The following is a 24,929-nucleotide window of genomic DNA, read 5'->3' as shown; positions in this document are numbered from 1 at the left end:
TTCTTTGGGGGAAGCCATGACTGTTCAAAGTGATATCATAGTGCTTTAAATGGTGTGAATATGGCCACAGTCATGCATCTCTAGGTGCCCTCAATCATTCCCAAGCTATCTCTCTCTGCTATTGCCTCTTACGCAACTGTTGTTTTGTCATACCCTTTACACGCACCTCATCTCTATTCACCTGGTGAGGTGTCCCTATTTACCAAGCTCTGGTGTGTACAAACATGTAAGGCTGGAAGGATAAACCTCCCTTTCTACGTTCGGACATGTATCTTAACAATGGTCATTCTTGTTTGGCTACTGGTTTGGACATTTGGCAGCTTATATTAATAAACGTGTCTTATGTGTGTGGGGGGGGTTTATTGTTTTGTGTTTTATTATGTTATGTATCTTTGTGTTTCTACATTGTAAACTGTCCTGTATTCCTCGGATGAAGGGTAGTGCACAAATGTAATAAAACTACCTACCTCACAGAGTTGTTGTGGGGATCAAATGAGGAGGAGAAGTGTAAACATATTGAGCTCGTTGGAGAAAAAGGTGGGATATAAATGTAAACAATCAGTGCTATTTTTCTGGAAAAAGAGGTGCCGAAACTCAAAATGAAAGCCTCCCTTGTTCTCTTATAATGGCAATGATGTCCACCTGAGAGGTGCCGGAACTGAGTTCTGGTGAGTCCCTGCTGAAAAAAGCCCTGTCAACAAAATATGTATTTGCTTGGCTACAGATGGCCAGCAACAGGTGGAGGAATTTCAGGTGACTGCCAAATGCTCGTGCGAACTCTCCATAGACTTTCCCTTTAAATCAGCGCCGGCTGGCCAAGCCGCACCCACCAACCTCCCGTTGCTTTCATTGCCTCCCAAGTCCGCCATCATCTCCGCAGCCAGATGTTTTCCTCTGCATCCCGCCGCGGTGGTCCTTCTGAAGATGCTTTATCCTTACGAGAGCGCTCTGATTGGCTGCTCCGGCCAGCTTTTCAGCATAATTCAAATAAGCCCCCCCCCCATCCCCTTGCTTCCGCCTTCTGTGGTTCCACGGCGAGAGCGGCGGGACCGAGCTGCGGAAGCACCATTGGCTGGCGGCAGCTCCCGGCTGTCTACTCGCCTGCGCCTTTCATTGGTCGGGCTGCGATGTCGCTCAGCGAGGGGAGACCCGCCCCCAGGGTGTCGCTCCCTGACTTCGGCTTGCGTGCTTCATTCACTCCCGGGGCCTGCAGGAGGATCGTGGGCTTGGCAGAGGGCTTAGATGGTGGAATAGCATCACATAGCGCTGCGACGAAGAGCAGAAGGTGTCGGCAGCCACTTGCCTGGTAAACTATTTCTCACTTTTATTAAAATCTACAACCTGCGTTTCTTATGGTTGCCCTTTGTAGTTATATTCATTTTATTTTCTTCCTGGTTGCTTTTCAGTTCAGTCCCTTTCCCTCCCGGGACCTGTCTTTTAGACTCTTAATGTACCTTTACATATATACATATACTTTTCGTGTGTGTGTGTGTGTTTGCTATGGGCAAATTCATAATTAAACTGCAGCTCAAGCTGGTATTACTATTATTAATAATTATTATATTATAATATAATAATTAAGAATAATAATAATTCATCATAGCAGTGGCCTCTGGATGGGTCACCCTGTTTCAAATGGCATGTTGAAACTTGCTTAGCAAATAGTGCTTCTCCGCAGGCCCTCCGTTGAGTGATTTAGGATGCTGATAGGATTGTGTGTCTTTAGGTAGACAGTTAAGCATCCATGCTGTGGGGTGGTGATCTCCTAAAAATAATTTGTCTTTAGAAATTAGATCAAACAGATTTTTCGCTTGGGCAGGACGAGTCCCCCTCCTGCTCAGATCCATATCCGATTTATTTTTCGCAGTCCTCTGTTTGCAAAACATTACTTCCAACAGTGGAAACCGTTTGCATTCCTGCAAGCTGCTTACTGGTATCTGGCAAGGTTCCTTGGGACAGCGCAATCTGCTTGGGACAGTGTCTACGGTTTTATTTTGAAGGAAACAAGCTGTCTGAAATGAAGTGTGTGTGTGTTATAAAAGCAAGTGAGAGCATATTTGCAAAAAAACCTTCACTTTAGTGAAGACCTGTCAATAAAGAGGCAGGGCTATGAGGGGAAGGAAACTTATCCTGAAGGGTAGCTAAACCTTCAAGCTAAAATCTGATGGTAGTTGAGCTTTAAAACTAGTCATCCTTATTGCTGCACGTCCAGCCCTTAGAGCAAAGCCATTTTGTGTGTCAGCTCTTGGCCTGAAGTGAACCTCTCTCTTCTCATAAAACTCAGGAAGTGAAGATTTCAGACTTGGAAGCAAACATTTTCACTCAGCTAATCTGGGTTTGATCGCAGATTTCTTTTGCAGTGACTTTGACATATGTAGAGCCAAAACGTCACTTAGAGCTTGCAGCAGCGAAGAGAGAAATAAAAATTCCATTCTAATGGGCCATAGAAAGGAGACCAGAATAGAAATAACGAAATGTTCCTCGTACGTTTATCACATAAACTGCAGAAATAGCAACAACTAATTGATGGTTAATTCTTGACTCTTTTTTCCTGATCCTTTCTTTGCTTGTGGTTCACTGGAATATTATTTTCCATTCCACCTTTAATTGCTGCAAATAAAGACTATTTGTGCTGTCAGCACAGCCAGAGTGAGTTTTGCTTTCTGTTGTATGAAACAATTTCCTTAGGGACATACACAGAAGACAGGAGTGTCTCTCCATAGCAGGTGGGCTGGTGGCTGTGGTATTTTCTATAGTGTTCAATCTGTTCCTTGTAATATGCTCAGTGGCTCACTTCCTAGAGCCACCTGCCATGTGCCCATCTTTGCATGTAGAGTACTTTGGCTTCTGCCACCTGCTTATGTATTCCAGAGCACTGTAAATGTCCTGTGAGATATTGCTGCAAGGAAAATTCTCTATTGTAGTATTGGGCTTGGAGCTGTCAGTCTTACTGCATTTTATGTGGTGGAGGGGTGTAACAAACATACCCACAGTGGCAAGTGCCTTCTCTTCAGTTTCTTTCCTAAGTCCCTGAAAATTAGTGCAAGACTAGCCATGAGGGCTTAGTTATGTGTTGTCTGTCCTCATCCTCATCCTTTTCTGTTCTGTGTTATAAAATGCAAAGGTTCTTTTGCAGGCCAAATTAAGCAGCTTCTTCACAGCAGGGGTATGATGGGAGAGGTTGAAAACCCCACCCACTTCACGCACTGCTCTTCCACTTTCCTTTGCAGGTTATTGTTTATTTATTTTAAATGTGCATAACCCGCCTTTCAGGGTCAAAATCAATAGCTGAACTGCAGCAGGCCTGTTAAGAGCCTTAATCACAAGAAAGCAGCAGTGAGTCGATAAGTTTTTAGGAGCTTGTGTATCACGACAAAAGCAGAGTTCCACACAGCTGGAAAATGCTTCCATGTCCACAATTTGTAAAACAAAGCACACAAAAATACAAGGACAAACTATGTTTGATATGTGGTCTTTAAGTTCCCCTGTTGTTGGGAATGGAGAGTGGCTTGTCGTGGAATGAGGTAGGTTCCTTTTTCTTAGCATTATGAAATTCTAAGATCTACCATTAACAGGAAATAAAGTAGAGAGACAATGTTAGAGAGTCCCTTCTTAGACAGTTGCATCACATACTTACATACTCCTTCATCCCTGAAAGGAGCAAACCTAAAACTCGCTTCTAGTTTGAACAAGCTGGCTGTAGATGTGTTTTGCTTGCCACAAAAGTGCCACTTTGAAGTTTCTTTTCTGTGTCTCTGTTTCATACACAGGCAAAGGAATTAAATACTGTATGCCTACTTTTACTATTTACACTATTAGGAGGCTTTAACTACAGGTCTGAGGGACGTGGGTGGCGCTGTGGGTAAAACCTCAGTGCCTAGGACTTGCTGATCGTAAGGTCGGCGGTTCGAATCCCCGCGGCGGGGTGAGCTCCCGTCGTTCGGTCCCAGCTCCTGCCCAACTAGCAGTTTGAAAGCACCCCTAAGCGCAAGTAGATAAATAGGCACCACTTTATAGTGGGAAGGTAAACGGCGTTTCCGTGTGCTGCGCTGGTGCTGGCTCGCCAGTTGCAGCTTCTTCACGCTGGCCACGTGACCCGGAAGTGTCTTCGAACGGCGCCAGCTCATGGCCTCTTGAGCGAGATGAGCGCGCAACCCTAGAGTCGGGCACCGTACGGGCAGGGGTACCTTTACCTTTACCTTTAACTACAGGTCTAGAAACAAACTATTAAAAACGGGCATTAACGTGTTTCCAATTTTGTTGCTCTGTCTATAAAGTCAATAAGTCCGAAGTAGATTATTTAGGACCACCTGATAATATGTGGTTGCTCACTGCACTCTGGTATATTATATATTTTTGATGTAGTCATCATTTTGAGCAAGATAATTGCATTAATATGGCTGTAACATCTAACATAAATGTCTTCACTTTTTTGCTGCGGGACAAAAATGTGAAGAATTAATTGATTCTGAAATCTAATATGCAGAGGCAGTGTCTCTATTTGTTTGAAGCAGAGGCATAATGCAGCGATCAATTTGTACCTGGAACTTGCCCAGCGTAATAAATTATAGCCTGTTTTATCTCTGCTAAAGTGGTGAGCCAATCTAGCATGAGCTGTTCTGTCTCAAGCTTATAAAAAGGTCTGGCTATTTCCACAAAATGTGTGGACACTTAGTACTGTGATTCATCTTGCTCGTTCCAAGGAGCATAAAGTCCTTCTTTTTTAATGGTCCTCATGCCTTTGGATGAGGTCTAATCCTGTGCAAGGTCTCTGCTCTTTATTACTTTGGACTGCAGATTGGAGGCCCATGTGGTCTTTTTAAAAAAGAAAATAATCCTCCCCACAGAAAGCTAGCATGTCAGGGAGAAAGGCTCCCATATCTCGTAGTTTTCAGAATGCAGGGAGTTCAGTATGCTCAAGGAAATGGGTTCCCCTTCTCCTGACATGCTAGGTTTCTATATGCAAGGAAGGATTTGCATGGAGGAGTGTTCCGTTTTGTGAGGCTCCACACGGAGCCTGAAGTGGTTTGGCCAATAACATAGACTTACCATCTTAGTGTAAGGGACGCGAGTGGCGCTGTGGGTTAAACCACAGAGCCTAGGACTTGCAATCAGAAGGTCGGCGGTTCGAATCCCCACGACGGGGTGAGCTCCCGTTGCTCGGTCCCTGCTCCTGCCAACCTAGCAGTTCGGAAGCACGTCAAAGTGCAAGTAGATAAATATGTACCGCTCTGGCGGGAAGGTAAACGGCGTTTCCGTGCGCTGCTCTGGTTTGCCAGAAGCGGCTTAGTCATGCTGGCCACATGACCCGGAAGCTGTACGCCGGCTCCCTCAGCCAATAAAGCGAGATGAGCACCGCAACCCCAGAGTCGGCCGTGACTAGACCTAATGGTCAGGGGTCCCTTTACCCTTTACCTTTACCATCTTAGTGAAGCCCTTTCCCCTCTCCTTCCAAATGGTGCCTCATTACCTGAAGCACTTTCCCCCTAGTAGTTCTGGAAGTTAGTTGGGCTGAGGGAGGAGAAGAAGTCTAGGGAAGGCTTAGTTCTCTTCACCCGCATGCCCCCTTTCCAGTGAAAATAAAAACAGACACCTCTGCTTTATCCATGAGCAGGATCTCTCGGCATAGACCTCTCTGCTTATTCTATTTCTATGTTTAGATGGTGTGCATTCTTCTCCCCATTTTATCCTCCTAACAGCAGCCCTGTGAGGAAGGCTAGGCTGAGAGTCGGGGACCATCCCAAGTTCACCCAGTGAACTTCATGGCTGAGTGTGGACCCTAGTCTCCCAGTTCCTAGCCCAGTGCTCCAACTTCTCTCCCCATTGCATACCCGCTTCCCAGCCCATGCTTTTCGGTGGTCTGACTTTGCACCCTCCTGGAGTGTTTTTGCCTGGCTGGAATTGGCCTCTCGCTTGTCTTGATGGAGGGCATGTGTCAATGTGTGTAGGAACTAGCCAAGCTCAGATAAATAAAATTTACATCCTTGAGCCGTCCACTTTCCCCCATGCTTCGTGTAAACATTGCTTTGACTGCTTTTGAATACCTTTTTTAAAATTCAGAAGAAATGTACATTCCTTTTTATAAAAAAAATCATTTTTATTAATTTTCCAATAAAAAACATCCAATCAACATATCCAATCATAAACCAATTAAAACAAAAAACTACAACAAAAAAGACCAAATTAGAATCCAAATTGTAATTATTAATTTTTTGGGCCTCCCCATAGTCTGGACCTCTGAAGCATATCTCCAAATCTCAGTCCTCCCTCTCCTTGTTGTTTTCATATTTTCCACATCCCGATTTTAACGCTTTAAAGTTCTCTGTCTCTGGCTCTACGATTCTCAATCATGTCAGAAATCATATATCCTTTCGTCCGTCGAATACAGCTTTATCTGTGTCTGTATATTTTTCCAACTGTCTATTTGCCAGCGCAGCTTCTCCTGACTCCATTCCAGTCTGGGCTGTTGTCCAAGTCTGTTATCTGAAGTTTCATGACGCAGCAACTCCCAAGCCGTTAATCCTTCCAATCCAGGCTGTTATCCAAACCTTCCTTTGGAGATTTAATGACACAGTACCTTCCACATTGTTGAGTTGTTATTATAAATTGTTGGGCAAACTGTTTGCAATATTGCAGTGTAAATAAAGTGTATTCCACAGATATAAGTCATTTGACAATCGATTGATCGTCAGAAATGTACATTCCAAGATGATACGGCTACTGCAGTGTAACATACTCTCTCGTGCCCCCGTCTTCATTTTCTTTTTTGAAATTTTTTTAAATGATAACTACCCCTGAGTGTTAGGGGCTGGCTGGGGACGAATAATGTAAATGCACCAGCTGGCTCTAATATTTATTTATTTTATGGAATTTATACACTGCTAGATTGTAAAAAATAAATAAAAATAAACCTGTAAATGGTTTACAGGAAATATAAAACAATGATTTTATCAATAAGAAATATTATAGCAAAAATAGAATATATTTAGCTATGCCTTCCCTTCCCCCCTGACAGGGACTCAAGGCGGCTTGCAGATAAAATAAGAAGAGAACAAGAATTAACAACAATAATTTGGAAAAGCTCAAACTAACAATAAACAAAAAACAGACTGAAACTCAACATCAGTGTACACTGGGTCCCACTGATGGGAAACATTTGCTCCCTAGATAAGCGCCTTTGTACAGTGCTAACGATTAGTTTGAACTGGCTGGCTGCCCTTCTGATAAGAGGTTTCCCCTCAGAAACCAGCAATCGTCCGTGACTCAGAGAAATGCCAACTTCTAGATACCAAAAATTATTAGCTGTGTGAAATCGAGACGGGTAATGCAATTAGGAAGGGGAAAGCCATTGGTGCCTCTGGTCTGATTGAACGGAAATCACATCTGTCCAGGAAAAAAATGGGTGTGAGAACTTTTCCACATAAAATCAGGCAGGGAGCTGTAGGAAGCTGACCTCTGACTTAGCGAACCTGGGGTTGTATTCAACCAAGCCCTGCTCAGAGTAATCCCGTTGAAATTAATGCACCTACTTTGTGACCTATGGGTTTACTCAGAGTAGAACTAGCATCCCAGGGTGCAGGTCCCCAGCCAGCCATCAAGATTACTGGGCGACCTTGGGCCAGCCAATGTCTCTGAGCTACCCTACCTCACAGGATTGTTGTGAAGATAAAATGGGAAGGAGGAGAATCATGTCTGTCACCAGTTCCACAGGGCGGGTGCCACCACCGAGAAGGCCCTCTGCCTAGTTCCCTGTAACCTCACTTCTCGCAGCGAGGGAACCACCAGAAGGCCCTCAGAACTGGACCTCAGTATCCGGGCAAAACGATGGGGGTGGAGATGCTCCTTCAGGTATACTGGGCCGAGGCCGTTTAGGGCTTTCAAGGTCAGCACCAACACTTTGAATTTTGCTCTGAAATGCACTGGGAGCCAATGAAGATCTTTCAGGATCAGCGGTCTCAGTGGCCGCCCCCCAGTCACCAGTCTAGCTGCTGCATATGATATGATATGATAGCCATCTTCAAGTATCTCAAGGGCTGTCCTATGGAAGATGGAGCAAGCTTGTTTACTCCTGCTCTGGAGGGTAGGATTTGAACCAATGGCTTCGAGTTACAAGAAAGGAGATTTGGACTGAACAACAGGACTAAACAACAGGAACAACTTTCTGACAGCAAGAGCTGTTTGACAGTGGAACAGTCTCCCTCAGGAGGTGGTAGACCATAGCTGTCAAGCGTCCCTTATTTGGTGGGACAGTCCCTTATCCCAGTGCCATGTCCTGCTGCTGTCCCTTATTGATGAGGCTTCATTTGGCTGCTGGCTGGGCTTTCTGCCTTTGGCTCGGAGGGGCTCAGAAGTTGAACATACCTGTGCCCGGAAAATCCCTTATTTTGGCTGCTGATCCCTTATTTTCGAGGCTGCTGCTCCCTTATTTTCAAATCTGTAAGTTGACAGCTATGTGGTAGACTCCCCTTCGTTGGAGGTTTTCCAGCAGAGGTTCAGTGGCCATCTGTCATGGATCATAGAATCATAGAATCATAGAGTTGGAAGAGACCACAAGGGCCATCGAGTCCAACCCCCTGCCAAGCAGGAAACACCATCAGAGCAATCCTGACATATGGTTGTCAAGCCTCTGCTTAAAGACCTCCAAAGGAGGAGACTCCACCACACTCCTTGGCAGCAAATTCCACTGTCGAACAGCTCTTACTGTCAGGAAGTTCTTCCTAATGTTTAGGTGGAATCTTCTTTCTTGTAGTTTGGATCCATTGCTCCGTGTCCGCTTCTCTGGAGCAACAGAAAACAACCTTTCTCCCTCCTCTATGTGACATCCTTTTATATATTTGAACATGGCTATCATATCACCCCTTAACCTCCTCTTCTCCAGGCTAAACATGCCCAGCTCCCTTAGCCGTTCCTCATAAGGCATCGTTTCCAGGCCTTTGACCATTTTGGTTGCCCTCCTCTGGACACGTTCCAGTTTGTCAGTGTCCTTCTTGAACTGTGGTGCCCAGAACTGGACACAGTACTCCAGGTGAGGTCTGACCAGAGCAGAATACAGTGGCACTATTACTTCCCTTGATCTAGATGCTATACTCCTATTGATGCAGCCCAGAATTGCATTGGCTTTTTTAGATGCTTTAGCTGATATTGCTGCATTGCAGGGGGTTGGACTAGATGGACTCTTGGGGTCTTTCCCAACTCTATGATTCCCCCTGTCCCAGCACCATGGCTCCCTTCTGCATCCTGGGGTTGCCACAATTGCACTTACACCCCATCCCCCCAAAATAAAAACGTTGAAGGGGATTCAATCGCAGCTGTATCCCTTTCCAAATCATCGCTTCATCCTGCATCCGTGGCTTGCCAAGTCCACATCTTTCTGATTTCCTCCTCGTCTGAACTGCTGTGGCTTTTCAACTTACCTCCTACTTACCTGTTTGCTGAGGATTCCTCCCCCAGGAAAGCTGGGCCAGTGCTTTGTGTGGAGTAAGTGACCACATTAGTGATAGTTAAGTGGTCGCCCCCACTTCTGCTTGTCCCGCTGCTCTCCCCCCCCCCCACCGGGAAAGCCCGCTGTTCACCGCTGAATCAGAATAAACATGTTATGTACTGAGTTGAATAGGATCCAAAATGCAGCAGTCTGATTGGTCCTAGAACAATAGGATTCAGAATGCAGCAGTCCGATTGGTCCGCAGGAGCCACCCAATCCAACTCCAGGTGGAAGTGAATCCGCAACCTGATTGGCCTCCAGGAGAATCCTGAATTAGCCAATCACCTGGGGCCCATTGTGTAAATAATGTACAGTGGTACCTCGGGTTACATACGCTTCAGGTTACATACGCTTCAGGTTACAGACTCTGCTAACTCAGAAATAGTGCTTCAGGTTAAGAACTTTGCTTCAGGATGAGAACAGAAATCGTGTTCCTGCGGCGCGGCGGCTGCAGGAGGCCCCATTAGCTAAAGTAATGCTTCAGGTTAAGAACAGTTTCAGGTTAAGAACGGACCTCTGGAACGAATTAAGTACTTAACCTGAGGTACCACTGTATATAAAGCAGACATTTCGGGGAACTTCCATTCCCCACTACTATGAGCTGAATAAAGAGCATGAAATCCACACATTAATTGGTCAAAACATTAATTGGTTTTTCTGCGGATAGCAGCTTGTTCCGCTTCAGCAGTAAATAGCGGGTTTTCTAAGAGAAAACTGTGTGACAAATGAAAAACTACTTGGACTCATGCGTAGACAGCACAGGACAAGTGGGGAAAAAATCTCTTGGGCTTTGTGGGTCAGCCCTAAGCCTGAAACCACTGCAAGACGTCCTTGTTTTGCCAGACTGGTATGTGGCACACTTGACTCAACCTTGCACGCTCATATTCACACGCTCACCTGGGGCGATTAGCAGTAGCCCCTAGGTGAGCAGGGGCTTGGCAAGTGCCCTGCCCCATTTTCCCCACGCTACCTCATTCCCCCAACTCCTGCTTGCCCCCATGGTTTAAAGCACCGGGGCAACTATTCTTACCCTTGGCAAAAAGAAATTTTAAAAAGCAAACAAACCTAATGTGTGTGTTCTCCTTGTGTTGAAAAACTAAATTAAGGAATTAATTTGAAGGACAAGTAGAAAGTCCGAATTCATTATGGTTTAATCGGCATTTATTTTAAATTATGAGTTCAAGGACAGAGTTCGGGAGAGAATAAGTAATGGCTAATTAGATTGTACCGGGGCCAGATGACACTTGTATCATATTTCAATTGTTCCTCCCCCTGCAACGGGAGAGCAATCCTGTTCCACAGGTTGCTCATTAACTGGAGACAGGTAAATTAATTTGTTGGGAGGAGTACCTTCTGTTGGCTATATATCATGGCTAAATATATTTGAAGGTGCTTAGCCTCTTCTAATGGATGCCTGTCAGTAATGCAAAGCAGAACGTAGTGATAATTGCTGTCAAATTGGGATCTAAGGACCAGCGTTATTTGAGGTGCAACCCCCCCCCCCTAGCAATTGACGAATCTGTCTAGAGTTGCCTTTCAGACTGTGTCCAGGGAAATCACCTTTCAGGGGGGATTATTGGAGAACTCCGGCTGATTCACAGCTTCTTCACTGAGGCATTGCAGTGCAAAACTTCAAAGCATTAGTTAATTAGTTCCATTAAAAGCCGAGTGGCAAATAAGCTCCAAAATCTTTTTGTTGGTTGGCGGGTTCTAAAAACCTTCAACCTAGCTCAGGTTTGAATTGTCTGTGTACTAATGACATCTCTTCAATAAATTGGATTTGATACAGATTTCTGCTATAGATCTTTCTCGACCGATTAATTCCAGCAGGCCAGCTGGGTTTTGTCCCCAGTCACCCAAGCGCTCTTCAGAACGCAGCTTGTGTTTCTGTTAGCAACGAAGTTTCCGTTGTTTCTGTTGCCAGGCTGTAAATGAATAAATTTGGCTACAGGTCCCTCTGAACTAGCGTGATTCAAAAGAAAACTTCTTATTCATATTCTTTTTTACTTTGATTTGTTTTTAAAGGGCAAAGGTTTGCAGATGTGCACCAAATTTGTGATTTATAAAACAAAGTCACTACTCTCTCCCGTAATACCTGCATCTTAAAGCGGGCAGCTAAGAGAGGTGGAACTCAAGGCAGACTAAAAATAAAAAGGCACAATCGGTTCCCACGTTGCTGTTGGAACTTTCCAAAGGACATTTGGAGGTTTTTACATTCCTGGCAATGGATTTATTTATTTTTTTAAAGAGCAATTTATGGCAGTAACCTCCCCTTGTATAATAGCGACCTGAATCTTGATTTCAAAGCCGTACTTAATATAGAGAGATAAATTATTACGGTCAAAGACCAGCTCGCATAACACAATAAAAACAGCGTTCATAAAGATAAAATATACAATTAGAGCAGATTGCAGCAATAGCTCATGTGTTAAAATTGAGATATATGCATACACCCGTACAACTGAGATTTGGGCTACCATAAAAATTGACCCTGAGGCACCCCAAAGGACGACTTCAGCTTTTCCCCAATAAGCTATTTTATTCTAGAGGATGATCTGTGCCTACAAATCTGGGCGCAGAATCTGGCTACCAGCCAGGTCATCTTGTGATCTTTGTCCAAGAGGAGAGAATTAAGTTTAGACTTTTCTGAAAGATCGGCGAGCCTCTTCAGCAAAGGGTCAATGGTGTCTCTATGAATCTCAGCATAAAAAGGACGTCTAAAAAATATATGTTCGGGGCTTCCTATTTCCCCTAATGGGCAGGTGCAAAGTCTCTGTGTATACAGGACTTTTCCATAGGAGCCTTCCAGTTCTGAGTTTCTAGCAAGAGTTAAAGCCCTTCTTGCATTTCTGGGTGCGAGGAAATAGAGATATATTGCTGGAATGGCTACGTATCTCCCGTTTTCTATGACAGCTGGACATATAAAGGGCCCCATTGCCTCCAGTAGCTTAGGGCCTCATCAAACCTTTATAACCACTTCCCCAACTCACTAGTTTATAATTGATTAACATATTGTTGTGCCTAGAACTTTGACTGCTTCCCTGCTAATTAATCAATAACTTGAGACATGGAACAGTATGCTATTCAAAAGAGGCCTCCACCAGAATTTCATTTCATTGGTGTTTAAAATATGTTGGCATCTCGCTCCTTCCCCCGCCACATTTAATATTCTATAAAATGACATTAGAAAACCAGATAAAATTATTCCGGGGCCCAAATGAGACCAATGAAACACCGCTTCGCCACCACTGCTATGGCATATCAAAGAAAGCCCCCCCCCTTCCCCCCTGTTGAAAAATTCAGCATTTATAGGCATGGCCTCTGCTTCAAACCATGAAATGCAGGTTGCGCCCAAGCTTGCAAAACGAATACTTAAGACTCAATAGATGCTGCTGTTGTTATAGTGCCTGGATAGCTCAGCTGGTTAGAGCGTGGTGCTGATAACACCAAGGTTGCAGGTTCCATCCCCGTCTGGGACAGCTGCAGAGTCGTGCATTGCAGGCGGTTGGGCGAGATGATATTTAGGGTCCCTTCCAACTCGGAAGATTCTATTTCTATTGTGCCACGTATATGATGCTTTACTAAAGTCCCTACTGCAAAGGGCTAGCAATCTTAAAATATACCCAAGGAAGCAACAGAGGAAGAATGGTAGAATGTATCCTACGTACCCCTTCCCTGAAATGGGATTGTTTCAGTTACAGGTACTTTGGTTTAGCTACAGCAGGGACATCCCACTCCCAATAGACTGTGATCTACTCACAGTATTAAAAAAACGGGCAGTGATCTACCCATTGTCCCCCCCCCCCGCAGTTATTTATTTATTTTTATTAAAGATTTTCTTGTTTTACAGAGGTATGTGTAATGTCTCTCCTATTTTTTCCATGTAACATTTTTACAAATCAGTTTCATTTGTTGAGACATTAGGAAGGAAAGGGGGTGGAGGGGGGGGGAAGGTGTGTGGGGGGGGTTGGGTGGCGATGTTTCTATTTTGCTTAATGTAGGTAGGGTTTGGTGTCAGCGTTACTCCTGCCGGTTCTCTGCTGTTTACTTGTGTTTCTTTGGGGGTGAGAGAGGTTGGGGTTGGCCTAGACGTGGTTGCTATTGGATGGAGCAAAGTTGTTGAGCTTTTTTTGGGGGGGGGAAGGCAGAGTTGTTGAGCTTGCGGGGGGGGAGATCTACCAGCAATGCCCTGCAATCTACCAGTACATCACGATCTACCTCTTGGACATGCCTGAGCTACAGTAAGAACATAGTGTAGCAGGAACCCCCCACCCCAATCATTCAGTTTGTACAAACTACACACACTCACACTCACACACTACATATGCCACATTTCTGTTATAAATTCATAGAAAAATTGACCATACATCGGATTTGCACTGTTCCATTTTTATTTTACTCCATATGACAAGGACTATCAAAGGGGGGTGGCTTGGTTCTGGTCAGCCATAATCCCTTCACCATCCCAGCACATCCACAGGAGCCCTGCCCAGTTGCTATGTCAACCCTGATGATCCCAGACAGAAGACAATCAAGATCACAAAGAACTTACATATGGGAGTGGATTCAGCATGGACTGAAACAAAGGACAATGATCAGATCTTCCCTCTGGGGGCAGGAAACTGCCAACTCCCCTTTGTCTCCTGGAAGTGACTCATGGGGAGCAGGAAAGGAGGAACCAGCCAGGTGACAGGACACTCAGGTTACCACCACAACTCCTCCCTCAACCCCTCCTTTCTGTAATGTATGCATGATGTTTCTGGGGGTGGGCTTGACCTAGAGGAGGGGAATTTCAAAAGTTTTTATAAGGTCTTGCACACCATCTTTCTGGGTCTTTCCTCTCTCTTGCAAGTGAAGGGAACACCCTGTTGCAACAGTTCAATAAAGGCCAAGCCTACAGGCTGCTGTTTTGCTCCAAGTTATCCTGGTTGGTGTCTTTGTTTTTGTCCAAGAGAAACCTCGGATTTTTCCGGTAACAATAGTAAGAGCTCTGCTGCATCATGCCAGTGGCCCGTCTGCTCCAGCATCCTTTGGCCAACCAGACTCCTGTGGGAACATTCCTCTCTCCTTCTGCGCTTTCTATCAGCTGGCCTTCGGAAGCATTGCTGCCTCTGACCATGGAGGCTGACCATGGCTCTGACCATGGAGGCTGACCATGGCTCGTAGCCGTGGATTAGCCCTTGTCCTCCATGGATTTTCCTAAGCCGTCCAAGTTGGTGTCGATCACTACATCTTGTGTGAATGAATTCCACAGGTTAGCTGTGCAGAGAAATGCCTGCTTTTGTCCATTCTGAATCTTCCAGCATTCAGCTTCATTGGACATCTCTGAGCCTCTAAGGGCAGCCTTTCTCAACCTGTGGGTCCCCAGGTGTTGTTGAACTACAACTCCCATCACCCCTAGCTAGCAAGGCCAGAGCTCAGGGATGAGGGAGTTGTAGTCCAACAACATCTGGGGACCCACAGGTTGAGAACTGCTGCTCTATGGTTATGAGAATTAGGTTTGCGATTTCTGCAACTCGGTGAGCGATGACACACGATGGACACGGGTAGCGCTGTGGTCTAAACCACCGAGCCTCTTGGGCTTGCCGATCGGAAGGTCGGCGGTTTGAATCCCTGCGGCGGAGTGAGCTGCTGTTGCTGTGTCCCAGCTCCTGCCTGCCTAGCAGTTCGAAAGCACGCCAGTGTGAGCAGATAACTAGGAACCATTGTAGTAGGAAGGTAAACGGCGTTTCTGTGCGCTCTGGTTTCCATCACGGTGTCCTGTTGCACCAGAAGCAGCTTAGTCTTCCTGGCCACATGACGTGGAAAACTGTCTGTGGATAAACACTGGCTCCCTCGGCCTGAAAAGTGAGATGAGCGCCACACCCCATAGTTGTGTTTGACTGGACTTAACTGTCCAGGGCCCTTTACCTATACCTGTTTTTTTTCCTGTAGTCGTGCTGCACCCTCATATAGTAAAGGTAAAGGGACCCCCGACCATTAGGTCCAGTCGTGGCCGACTCTGGGGTTGCGGCGCTCATCTCGCTTTATTGGCCGAGGGAGCCGGCGTACAGCTTCCAGGTCATGTGGCCAGCATGACTAAGCCGCTTCTGGCAAACCAGAGCAGCGCACGTAAAGGCCGTTTACCTTCCTGCCGGAGCAGTACCTATTTATCTACTTGCACTTTGATGTGCTTTCGAACTGCTAGGTTGGCAGGAGCAGGGATCGAGCAACGGGCGCTCACCCCATCGCGGGGATTCGAACCGCCGACCTTCTGATCGGCAAGCCCTAGGCTCAGTGGTTTAGCCCACATTGCCACCCGCGTCCCACACACCCTCATATACGCAGCCACAAAGTGCCAGGGGTAAAGCAAAGCACTACTGTTCCTTTCCACCTCCTTCTCTTAGCTCTTTTTCATTCCTCCAAATGTTCTCCCTGCCTTGCTTCTAGACTGAATTGTTGCTGTTTTGAAAGGCTATAGGTGTTATCTAGCCAGCATGAGAAAAGCTTAACTATCCATAAAGGGTTTTCTTGTACCTCTGTGTGTTGCCAGCGTGAAACAAGACTGCCCTCTTTGTAACGTGTAACGTAATGTTTTCTTTCTCCAGGCAAACCATACAGAATGTTCTCCAGATTAAGAATAGCTTCCGCTCCCTGCGTGTTGGCCTGTCGCAGAGTACATACAAAAGAAAAAGGGAAGGTCTTGATGCTGAACCCGAGAACAAATAAGGTCGGTCGCATGGAATGTCTTTCACGTCTGTTCTTGAATTGCTATCTGTGCTGTGGATCTTACCCAGAGCTAAAAAATTCTGCAAGAGCGGGGGGGGGGGGGTGCTGAGACTCGTAGCCTCAAAAGAAAAGACTAAGGCTGCTGCAGCTCTTACCCACACTTTCCTGGGAGTAAACTCCATTGAATTCAATAGGATTGACTTCTGAGTCGGTGTGGTTCAGATTGTGTTGTAAATGAGATAGAAGCCTTACTTTAAGCAAAGCCTGAATGACCACATCTAACTTTGCATATCCTTATTAGTTTGAATGGAAGGGCGACAACGTAGAGAATCACAACAAATCCTCCTCTTGTAATATGAGTACAGTGGTACCTCAGGTTAAGTACTTAATTCGTTCCGAAGGTCCGTACTTAACCTGAACCTGTTCTTAACCTGAAGCACCACTTTAGCTAATGGGGCCTCCTCGTTCCGCGCCGCCAGAGCACAATTTCTGTTCTCATCCTGAAGCAAAGTGCTCAACCTAAAGCACTATTTCTGGGTTAGTGGAGTCTGTAACCTGAAGCGTATGTAACCTGAAGCATATGTAACCCAAGGTACCACTGTATAGTCGTACTGTGGCTCCCAAACGCCTTGGGAGTTGGAAGTTCTGGCTCCCAAACGATCAAAAACCGGAAGTGAATGTTCCATTTTTTGAACTTTTTTTGGGAAGCCAAACGTCTGCCATGGCTTCCGCTATTGTTTCCGGTGCGCCTGCGCAATTGGGAACCAATTGGAAGCCGCACCTTGGTTTCCGAACTTTTCAGAAGTCGAATGGACTTCCGGAACGGATTCCATTCGACTTCCTAGGTACGTCTGTATACCAGTACAGTGGTACCTCGGGTTACATACACTTCAGGTTACAGACTCCGCTAACCCAGAAATAGTGCTTCAGGTTAAGAACTTTGCTTCAGGATGAGAACAGAAATCGGGCTCCGGCGGCGCAGCGGCAGCAGGAGGCCCCATTAGCTAAAGTGGTACCTCAGGTTAAGAACAGGTTCAGGTTAAGTACAGACCTCCGGAACGAATTAAGTACTTAACCCGAGGTACCGCTGTATAATACTGGTGGTGATAGTGCATTGTGCTTGTGTTGGTGCAGTGTCATGGAATACTTAGCTGATCGGAAAACACAACAGTTTGCAGTCCTTCTTCCATAAGGGAAGGAGACATTGTCAGTGTGGCTGGGATCAAAACTTTTCATGTGGCGGATGCAGGGCTGGTAGGGAAAGCACAGGGAACTGGTCAGCTAGAGGATAAAGGAATCTAGTGACAAGGAATGGCACAGGGAGAATTGAGACGAGAAGAAGAAGCTGTGGGAATTATGAGAATGAATCTTGAGAGAAAGGGTAGAGAAGAGGAAAAGTTTGCATCAGAGAAGAGGTTCATTCCATATGGTTTAAGATTAGCATTTACCAGGAGGGAGGGAATTGGGTTATTTAAGGTATGTAACTTTTAAAGCACCAGGGACGCGGGTGGCGCTGTGGGTTAAACCCCAGAGCCTAGGACTTGCCGATCAGAAGGTCGCTGGTTTGAATCCCCACGACGGGGTGAGCTCCCGTTGCTCGGTCCCTGCTCCTGCCAACCTAGCAGTTCAAAAGCACGTCAAAGTGCAAGTAGATAAATAGCTCCAGCAGGAAGGTAAACGGCGTTTCTGTGCACTGCTCTGGTTCGCCAGAAGCGGCTTAGTCATGCTGGCCACATGACCCAGAAGCTGTACGCCGGCTCCCTCGGCCAATAAAGCGAGATGAGCACTGCAACCCCAGAGTCGGACACGACTGGACCTAATGGTCAGGGGTACCTTTACCTTTACCTAACTTTTAAAGCAGGCCTTTTCTCAACAACACTCTCCACATACTTTTGGTCTACTGCAAAGTTCCTAACTAGTGAATGGAAAGTAACAAGAAGTGGGGCGGGTGCTGGGTGCCTGCTAAATACGGGGCTCATTTCCTTGAAAACTCTCAGGATTATCTTCAGTGGTTCTTGGCTAAATCTGACCTTCAGAAGAATGTCACCTGGCTGCCTTATTGCCAGCCCAGAGCCAAGAGAGGAGTAATGGGTACGGCAATAGGTTTGGGTGTCGGCTGCCCCAACTGACCTACTGTCCCCTTTCCAAAGTGTCTTACCACAAAACTTGTGGCCCTCTCGTTAGCTGGTCTCCAACCTATAGCCTGCTCTACAATGGGTCACAGCTGCAACACTACAATGGTACAAGTATATGGTGTTCGTTTAAAAGTGAATCCCCAAATGCATGTTTAATCTAAAGGTGGCTCTCACTTCTGAAAAGGTTGCTCGAGATGTCATTGGGACTGCAGCTCCCATCATCCTTGACCATTGGCTATGCTCGCTGAGGCTCATGGGAGTTGGAGTCCAACGACATTTGGAGGGTCACAGGGGAGGTAGGGCAGGACGCAGCTCTGGCAGACTGATCTCTTCCCCCCACACCAAAAAAGAGTTAGGATTCTGTTGACAGGAAAAATAAGAAGCAATTCCGCGTGACAAGACGATAGGAGTGATGAACCCCGAGGTCGCTGCTGGGTTTATTGTTCAATCCGGCAGTTTTTATTGAGGCTGAGTCATAAGAGGATTAAGAATGAAGTCGAGACAGATAGATGTCAAAAGGCGTAGCTGGGGTTGCTGAGAGGGAATGGGCTCTGGAAAATAAAAGTGCTAAATAATGGCTGCCTGGTTCTCTTCTGCCCCCTCCCCCCAAAAAAGAACCCTTGCCCATTTTAACAATAATATTTTAATATTTATTATTTCTTAAACAGATGTTTGCTGAGCATCTGGGTAAGCCATAAGTAGGCCACATTGAAGCTCAATCTTCTGAAAAAGGAGGGCCTCTGAACACTATTTCAAATCTCTGCAGAGACTGAACAAGATGCCATCTGAGATTAGTGACCCCGACTTTCCTTCAAAAAACAATATCCTTCATTACTCTCCAAGCCTCCTCATCCCTGGCAGATTAAAATTGAGGAAACTATGGGCCCTGTTAGCTCAATAAGATGTCAGGCTCGCTGAGATTCAGCTTTGCTAAAAAAAATAAAACACAACTAGATGGTACTGAGAATTGCCAAGAATTGTTTTGGCTTGTTGAATTAGATTAGTGTTGGTAACTAGAACAGCGGTGCTTGTTTTTATTTTCCTTAGCATTCTTAAGGTAAAGGTAAAGGGACCCCTGACCATTAGGTCCAGTCGTGACCGACTCTGGGGTTGTGGCGCTCATCTCGCTTTATTGGCTGAGGGAGCCGGCGTACGGCTTCCGGGTCATGTGGCCAGCCTGACCAAGCCGCTTCTGGCGAATCAGAGCAGCACACGGAAAGGCCGTTTACCTTCCCGCCGGAGCGGTACCTATTTATCTACTTGCACTTTGACGTGGTTTCGAACTGCTAGGTTGGCAGGAGCAGGGACCGAGCAATGGGAGCTCACCCCGTCGCGGGGATTCAAACCGCTGACCTTCTGATCGGCAAGTCCTAGCTCTGTGGTTTAACCCATAGAAGCAAATCTTAAGAGTTGGGCTGGGGATACTGGTTGCTAGGAAACAAGAGTGAGAGGGGCCTGTTTCGCTAATGTCCTGCTTGTGGGCTCCTGAACTAAATAGAATCCTGGACTAGCGCTAGGCAAGATCAGCCTTTCAACATCACGATGTATCACCAGCCAAACATCGCAATATGCATCCCCAGCCAACACATTGCAGGGCGGGAGAAAACTGAGGAGATTTCACTCCTCCCATATCCAAGAATCTCCTGATTCTCTGCTGATTCTCCAGAGAGGAGGGGGGCGGTGTTCTGCTCTCTACTAATTCTGCTCCAGCACCACATCAAAGAGTCAGTCAGTCAGTGTCAGAGAGAGAGAGAGAGAGACTGAGTGTTAGAGATCGTGTGTATAGATAAGGTTGCTGCTAAGAGCAGCTGCAGACACTCAGTGCAGTGCAGCATTCATTTTGCAAAGACCTCATTTAGCTCTGTATATAGTTTGTATAGTTGCAGATAGAATAAAGAAGGTATTCTACAGAGCTGCTCTCCGAGTCATTTATGCTCTGCTATACTCTGCTGTGCGACAACTGTCTTCTTGTGGAAGTGAATCCGGTGCTCACAACTCTACACAGCACTTTGACCTGTTCCTGTGAGAAGGTGGTCTCTGGAAGTGCTACCCAGCTCGCTTGGCCCAGTCGGGGCTGAAGTGGATGAGTCCAGTTCATGGCACTGGCTCAAGGGCGATGCTGACAAAAACAAGCTTTCCCCCACCTCCGTGTGACAGCCCTTGAGATATTTGAAGATGTCTATCATATCTCCTCTCAGTCTCCTCTTTTCCAGGCTGAACAGCGTCTGACTTCTCTTGTTCCTCTCTGTCTCCAGGGCATGGCTTTCACGTTAAAAGAACGTCAAATGCTTGGCCTCCAGGGACTTCTACCTCCAAAGTTTGAGACGCAAGACATCCAAGCCTTACGGTTTCACAGGAACGTGGCAAAAATGACCGACCCTTTGGAAAAGTAAGTGTGTGTTGGCAGGCACTTAGTCTTATATCATTCATTCTCGAGTTTTTATTGCTATTGCTGTTGTATCTTGGACATGTTTCAGGGATCCAGATCCACGGGGGAAAGCCGGTTTGGTCCAAACTCAGCTTTTGAAAGTAGCCGGTTGAATCAGCCCTTTAAAAATGTCTGATAAGAGAACCCTCAACAGTGCCTAAGCACGTCCATCGAACGACAGACATTACATTCACAGCATGCTATAATCTCAGGGAAAATACCATGAAAATGGTATATAGATGGCATCTTACCCCCAAAAAGCTTGCTAAAATGTATAAAGGGAAAACATCAACCTGTTGGAGATGTAAAAAAGAGGACGGGTCATACTATCATATGTGGTGGACCTTGTTGTTTAGTCATTTGGTTGTGTCTGACTCTTCGTGACCCCATGGACCAGAGCACGCCAGGCACTCCTGTCTTCCACTGCCTCCCGCAGTTTGGTCAGACTCATGTTTGTAGCTCCGAGAACACTGTCCAACCATCTCGTCCTCTGTCGTCCCCTTCTCCTTGTGCCCCTCAGTCTTTCCCAACATCAGGGTCTTTTCCAGGGAGTCTTCTCTTCTCATGAGGTGGCCAAAGTATTGGAGCCTCAGCTTCAGGATCTGTCCTTCCAGTGAGCACTCAGGGCTGATTTCCTTCAGAATGGATAGGTTTGATCTTCTTGCAGTCCATGGGACTCTCAAGAGTCTCCTCCAGCACCATAATTCAAAAGCATCAATTCTTTGGCGATCAGCCTTCTTTATGGTCCAGCTCTCACTTCCATACATCACTACTGGGACCTGTGTAGCCGTTGGCAAATACTGGAATGATATTTATAACGAGTTTAAGAAACTATTTAAAATTACTTTCAAAAAACTCCCAGAGATTTTCCTACTTGGTATATTACCATCAGAAATTAAAAAATATATAAGATCACTGTTTATGTATGGTATAACAACAGCTAGAACCCTTATAGCAAGGAACTGGAAAAATGAAATGCTCCCAGAGATTACAGATTAGCAGATACTCATGTTAGAATATCTACAATTAGCAAAACTGATGGGATCAGTTAGAGGAATATCGAAACAAAAAAAACCAACTAGAGAATGGATAATATTTAAGAATTATGTAAAACTTCATTGTACAAATAACTCCATATTAGCAGAAATTGAGTGATCTTTGTAAAGAAAAAGATCAAAGGAATGTATACAAAGCAGAAAGAAATGATATTATAGAATGTAAACCTGTGTAAAAATGTAAAAAAGAATGTTATATCAAACAGTATAATGAGAAGGATGGGAAGGATTGTGTCGATGAGTACTTTTACTATGTAAATAACTTCGTCTTTAAAAAAAATATTCTTTGGTTCTTATCTTTGTTACTTCTTTTTTCCCCCTTTCTTTATAAATTTTCTATTTTATATAATTTTCTTTTTTCTACCTGTTAAGAGATAGCACATAATGTTTGTATAGACATGCAATTTTATTAACCAATAAAGAATATAAAATAAAAATAAACACGTCCATCAAAACATCATCAGGGCTTCCATCAAAGCATCTCTGACCAGGCAAAGGCCATGCTTCTTTCAACTCGTTCCCATTTTCCAAATATATCCCTTTGAAGCCTTTGTTGCTTTGCTTCTTATTAAATATATTTACTATTAAAGCAACCTGCTTTCTTTTCTCCATTTCTGAGATTCCCAGCCCTACTTGAACCTGGGACCTTCTGCCATTTAGCTAGAGCCCTTGCCCCACCCTTGATATCAATCTAAGAGTAATTACTGACTTGAGTGTTAATGTGTAGGCACTTAGGATCTGGGCAGTAACTGAAAGATAGATAAGGTGCCCGTAAAGCAGTGTTCTGCCTAATGAAACAGTTCTCTTATCAAGGGAGCGCCATGTCCATTGAGCAAATGATGATTACACTGGATCTCTTTAATTTCCACTGCCCTTTAAGTAGGTTTTCCCATAATCCTGATCCAGTGTGTGTTTCTTGGAAGAAACTACCACTTGGTTCATAGAGGTTACTTGGCATTCAGCGAATGCAACTGTTAAATGCAAAATAAAAACAAAAAGTTTAGTGTCGGTTGTAAAGACAACCTTGAATTGGAGTCCAAAATCCTGCATTAGTTTAACTGGAAGTAAGCTCCATGAACAAAGTGTTCAGAGGTTTTCAACCTTTTTGAGTCCACGGCTCCCTCGACCAACTGCATACTTTCTGCAGCACCCCGCTTAATTCCCCCCCCCCCTCTTCTGGCAATTTTTGCTCAAAATTCACTCCTCTTTAAAAGCTGCTTTTTGTTCCACGGGGGGGGGGGGGCACAATATATGGAATACTTGTATCTTTTCCCCTGTGGGTGAGAAGCAGAAAGATGAGTGGAAGGGAGAGGATTAAGCAGCCCCTTCCCTTCTCTCACCCTCCACCCTTTTGCTGCCCTGCTGCTGAAATTTAACACTGCTTGTGTTTTTTGTTTTTGTTTTTAAAGAGAAGAGATACTCATCTAAGTGAAATGAATAGTTTCTCTCTGAGAAGGATAGCACAGGAGAACTACAAATTCAAAAAGCAAAAGGTGGAAAAAAGAATGATTTTGTTATTGTTCTCCATCTTTCATTTCAGCTTCAGAGTATTCCTCATTAGTGGGAAGGTATATAAATAAATCTAATCTTGCATCTCCACTGTTTCATTTACAGATACATCTATGTGATGGGCATGCAGGAAAGAAACGAGAAGCTGTTCTACAGGGTATTGCAAGATGATATTGAGCAATTAATGCCAATTGTTTATACACCAACAGTAGGCTTAGCGTGTTCCCAGTATGGACATATCTTTAGGAGGCCAAAGTAAGAACATTTTTATATTCTGATTTTTATGTCTCAACCAATGAAACTTTTCAGAATTTACAGTTGCTGTACCATGGTGACTCAAGAGCTGTCTGTTTGCTTGCTTATGTTACTTGATAAAGCACTGTGTACATGTGGTATAAAAAATAAACCAGGAGCATGCAGCCAAATAATGGACTAATTTTGTCCAAATTGACAACTTTATCTGTTTACCCTTTTCCTCAAGCCTTCCTCTCCATCTATCGTTCCTTTAGATTTGTGTTTGGTAGTCCATTGCCTAATCTGTTTCACAGTGGCAGTTGTTGAATTCAGAAATAATAATAATAATAATAATAATAATAATGGTGATTATGTTATTTACACCCCACCCATCTGGCTGGGTTTCTCCAGCCACTCTGGGCAGCTTACAGCACATAAAAAATTGTAAAAGATTAGACATTAAAAATTTCCCGATACAGGGTTGCCTTCAGATGTCTTGTAAAGGTTGTAACTTATTTCCTTAATATCTGATGGGCGGGCAGTCCACAGGGCAGGTGCCACTACTGAGAAGGCCCTCTGCCTGGTTCCCTGTAACTTCCTTCTTGCAGTGAGAGAACCGCCAGAAGGCCCTCGGAGCTGGACCTCGGTGTCTGGGCTGAACGATGGGAGTGGAGACACTCCTTCAGGTATACTGGGCTGAGGCCATTTAGGGCTTTAAAGGTCAGCACCAACACTTTGAATTGTGCTCAGAAACATACCAGGAGCCAATGTAGGTCTTTCAGGACCAATGTTATATGGTCTCGGTGGCCACTCCCAGTCACCAGTCTAGCTGCTGCATTCTGGATTAGTTGTAGTTTCCGAGTCACCTTCAAAGGTAGCCCCAAGTAGAGCACATTGCAGTAGTCCAAGCAGGAGATAACCAGGGCATGCACCACTCCGGTGAGACAGTCTGCGAGCAGGGAGGGCAAGCAGATATTCTATGAGCTAACCTCTCTGCACCCTTCAGTATTCAGCCCCATCCTTTTGAGCTTTCCTACCTACTTGATTTGATTTCTAGTCTTCAACTTGCTCCACCAAGATCCTCATCCTCCTGTTCCTTTGACGCTAATGTGAGCTTTTCAGCCCAGCAAAACAGACAACTTTGCCTTCCCTCACAGGTGACAAACATCTGCTTTGCCTTTTGTGCAGCTGTGAATTGCTGTTCACAGAGAATAAGATGGAGAAGAGAATGTTAGGACTGGTTCCCACTTCCGCATCTTTCTCTCCCTGTTCAGTCCTATACTTGATCTAAACCCTAAGTACTTCTGTCAGCTTAGTTTGCTGATTTATGAAGTTCTGTCTAATTTTATTTCATGTGACAGATTGAAGTTGGGGTGGAT

General features: G+C 45.1%; 1 protein-coding gene across 1 annotated transcript in view; it reads left to right on the top strand.

Annotated features, from left to right (window-relative positions):
* Positions 1-1,147: 1,147 nt before the first annotated feature.
* ME2 (malic enzyme 2) overlaps positions 1,148-24,929 on the top strand; it is a 41,294-nt gene continuing 17,512 nt past the window's right edge. The window contains exons 1-4 of the mRNA XM_083466033.1: positions 1,148-1,306; positions 16,069-16,190; positions 20,580-20,713; positions 23,422-23,571. Of these exons, the coding sequence (XP_083322159.1) occupies positions 16,083-16,190; positions 20,580-20,713; positions 23,422-23,571 (392 nt within the window). The 5' untranslated portion in view covers positions 1,148-1,306; positions 16,069-16,082. The remainder of the gene's footprint in view (positions 1,307-16,068; positions 16,191-20,579; positions 20,714-23,421; positions 23,572-24,929) is intronic.

This window comes from Podarcis liolepis (genome assembly GCF_965112155.1).
Source record: "Podarcis liolepis genome assembly, chromosome: 11".
Classification (NCBI taxonomy): Eukaryota; Metazoa; Chordata; class Lepidosauria; order Squamata; family Lacertidae; genus Podarcis; species Podarcis liolepis.
The sequence above is the reverse complement of the archived record's forward strand: the minus strand, read 5'-3'. Positions and strand labels throughout refer to the sequence as shown.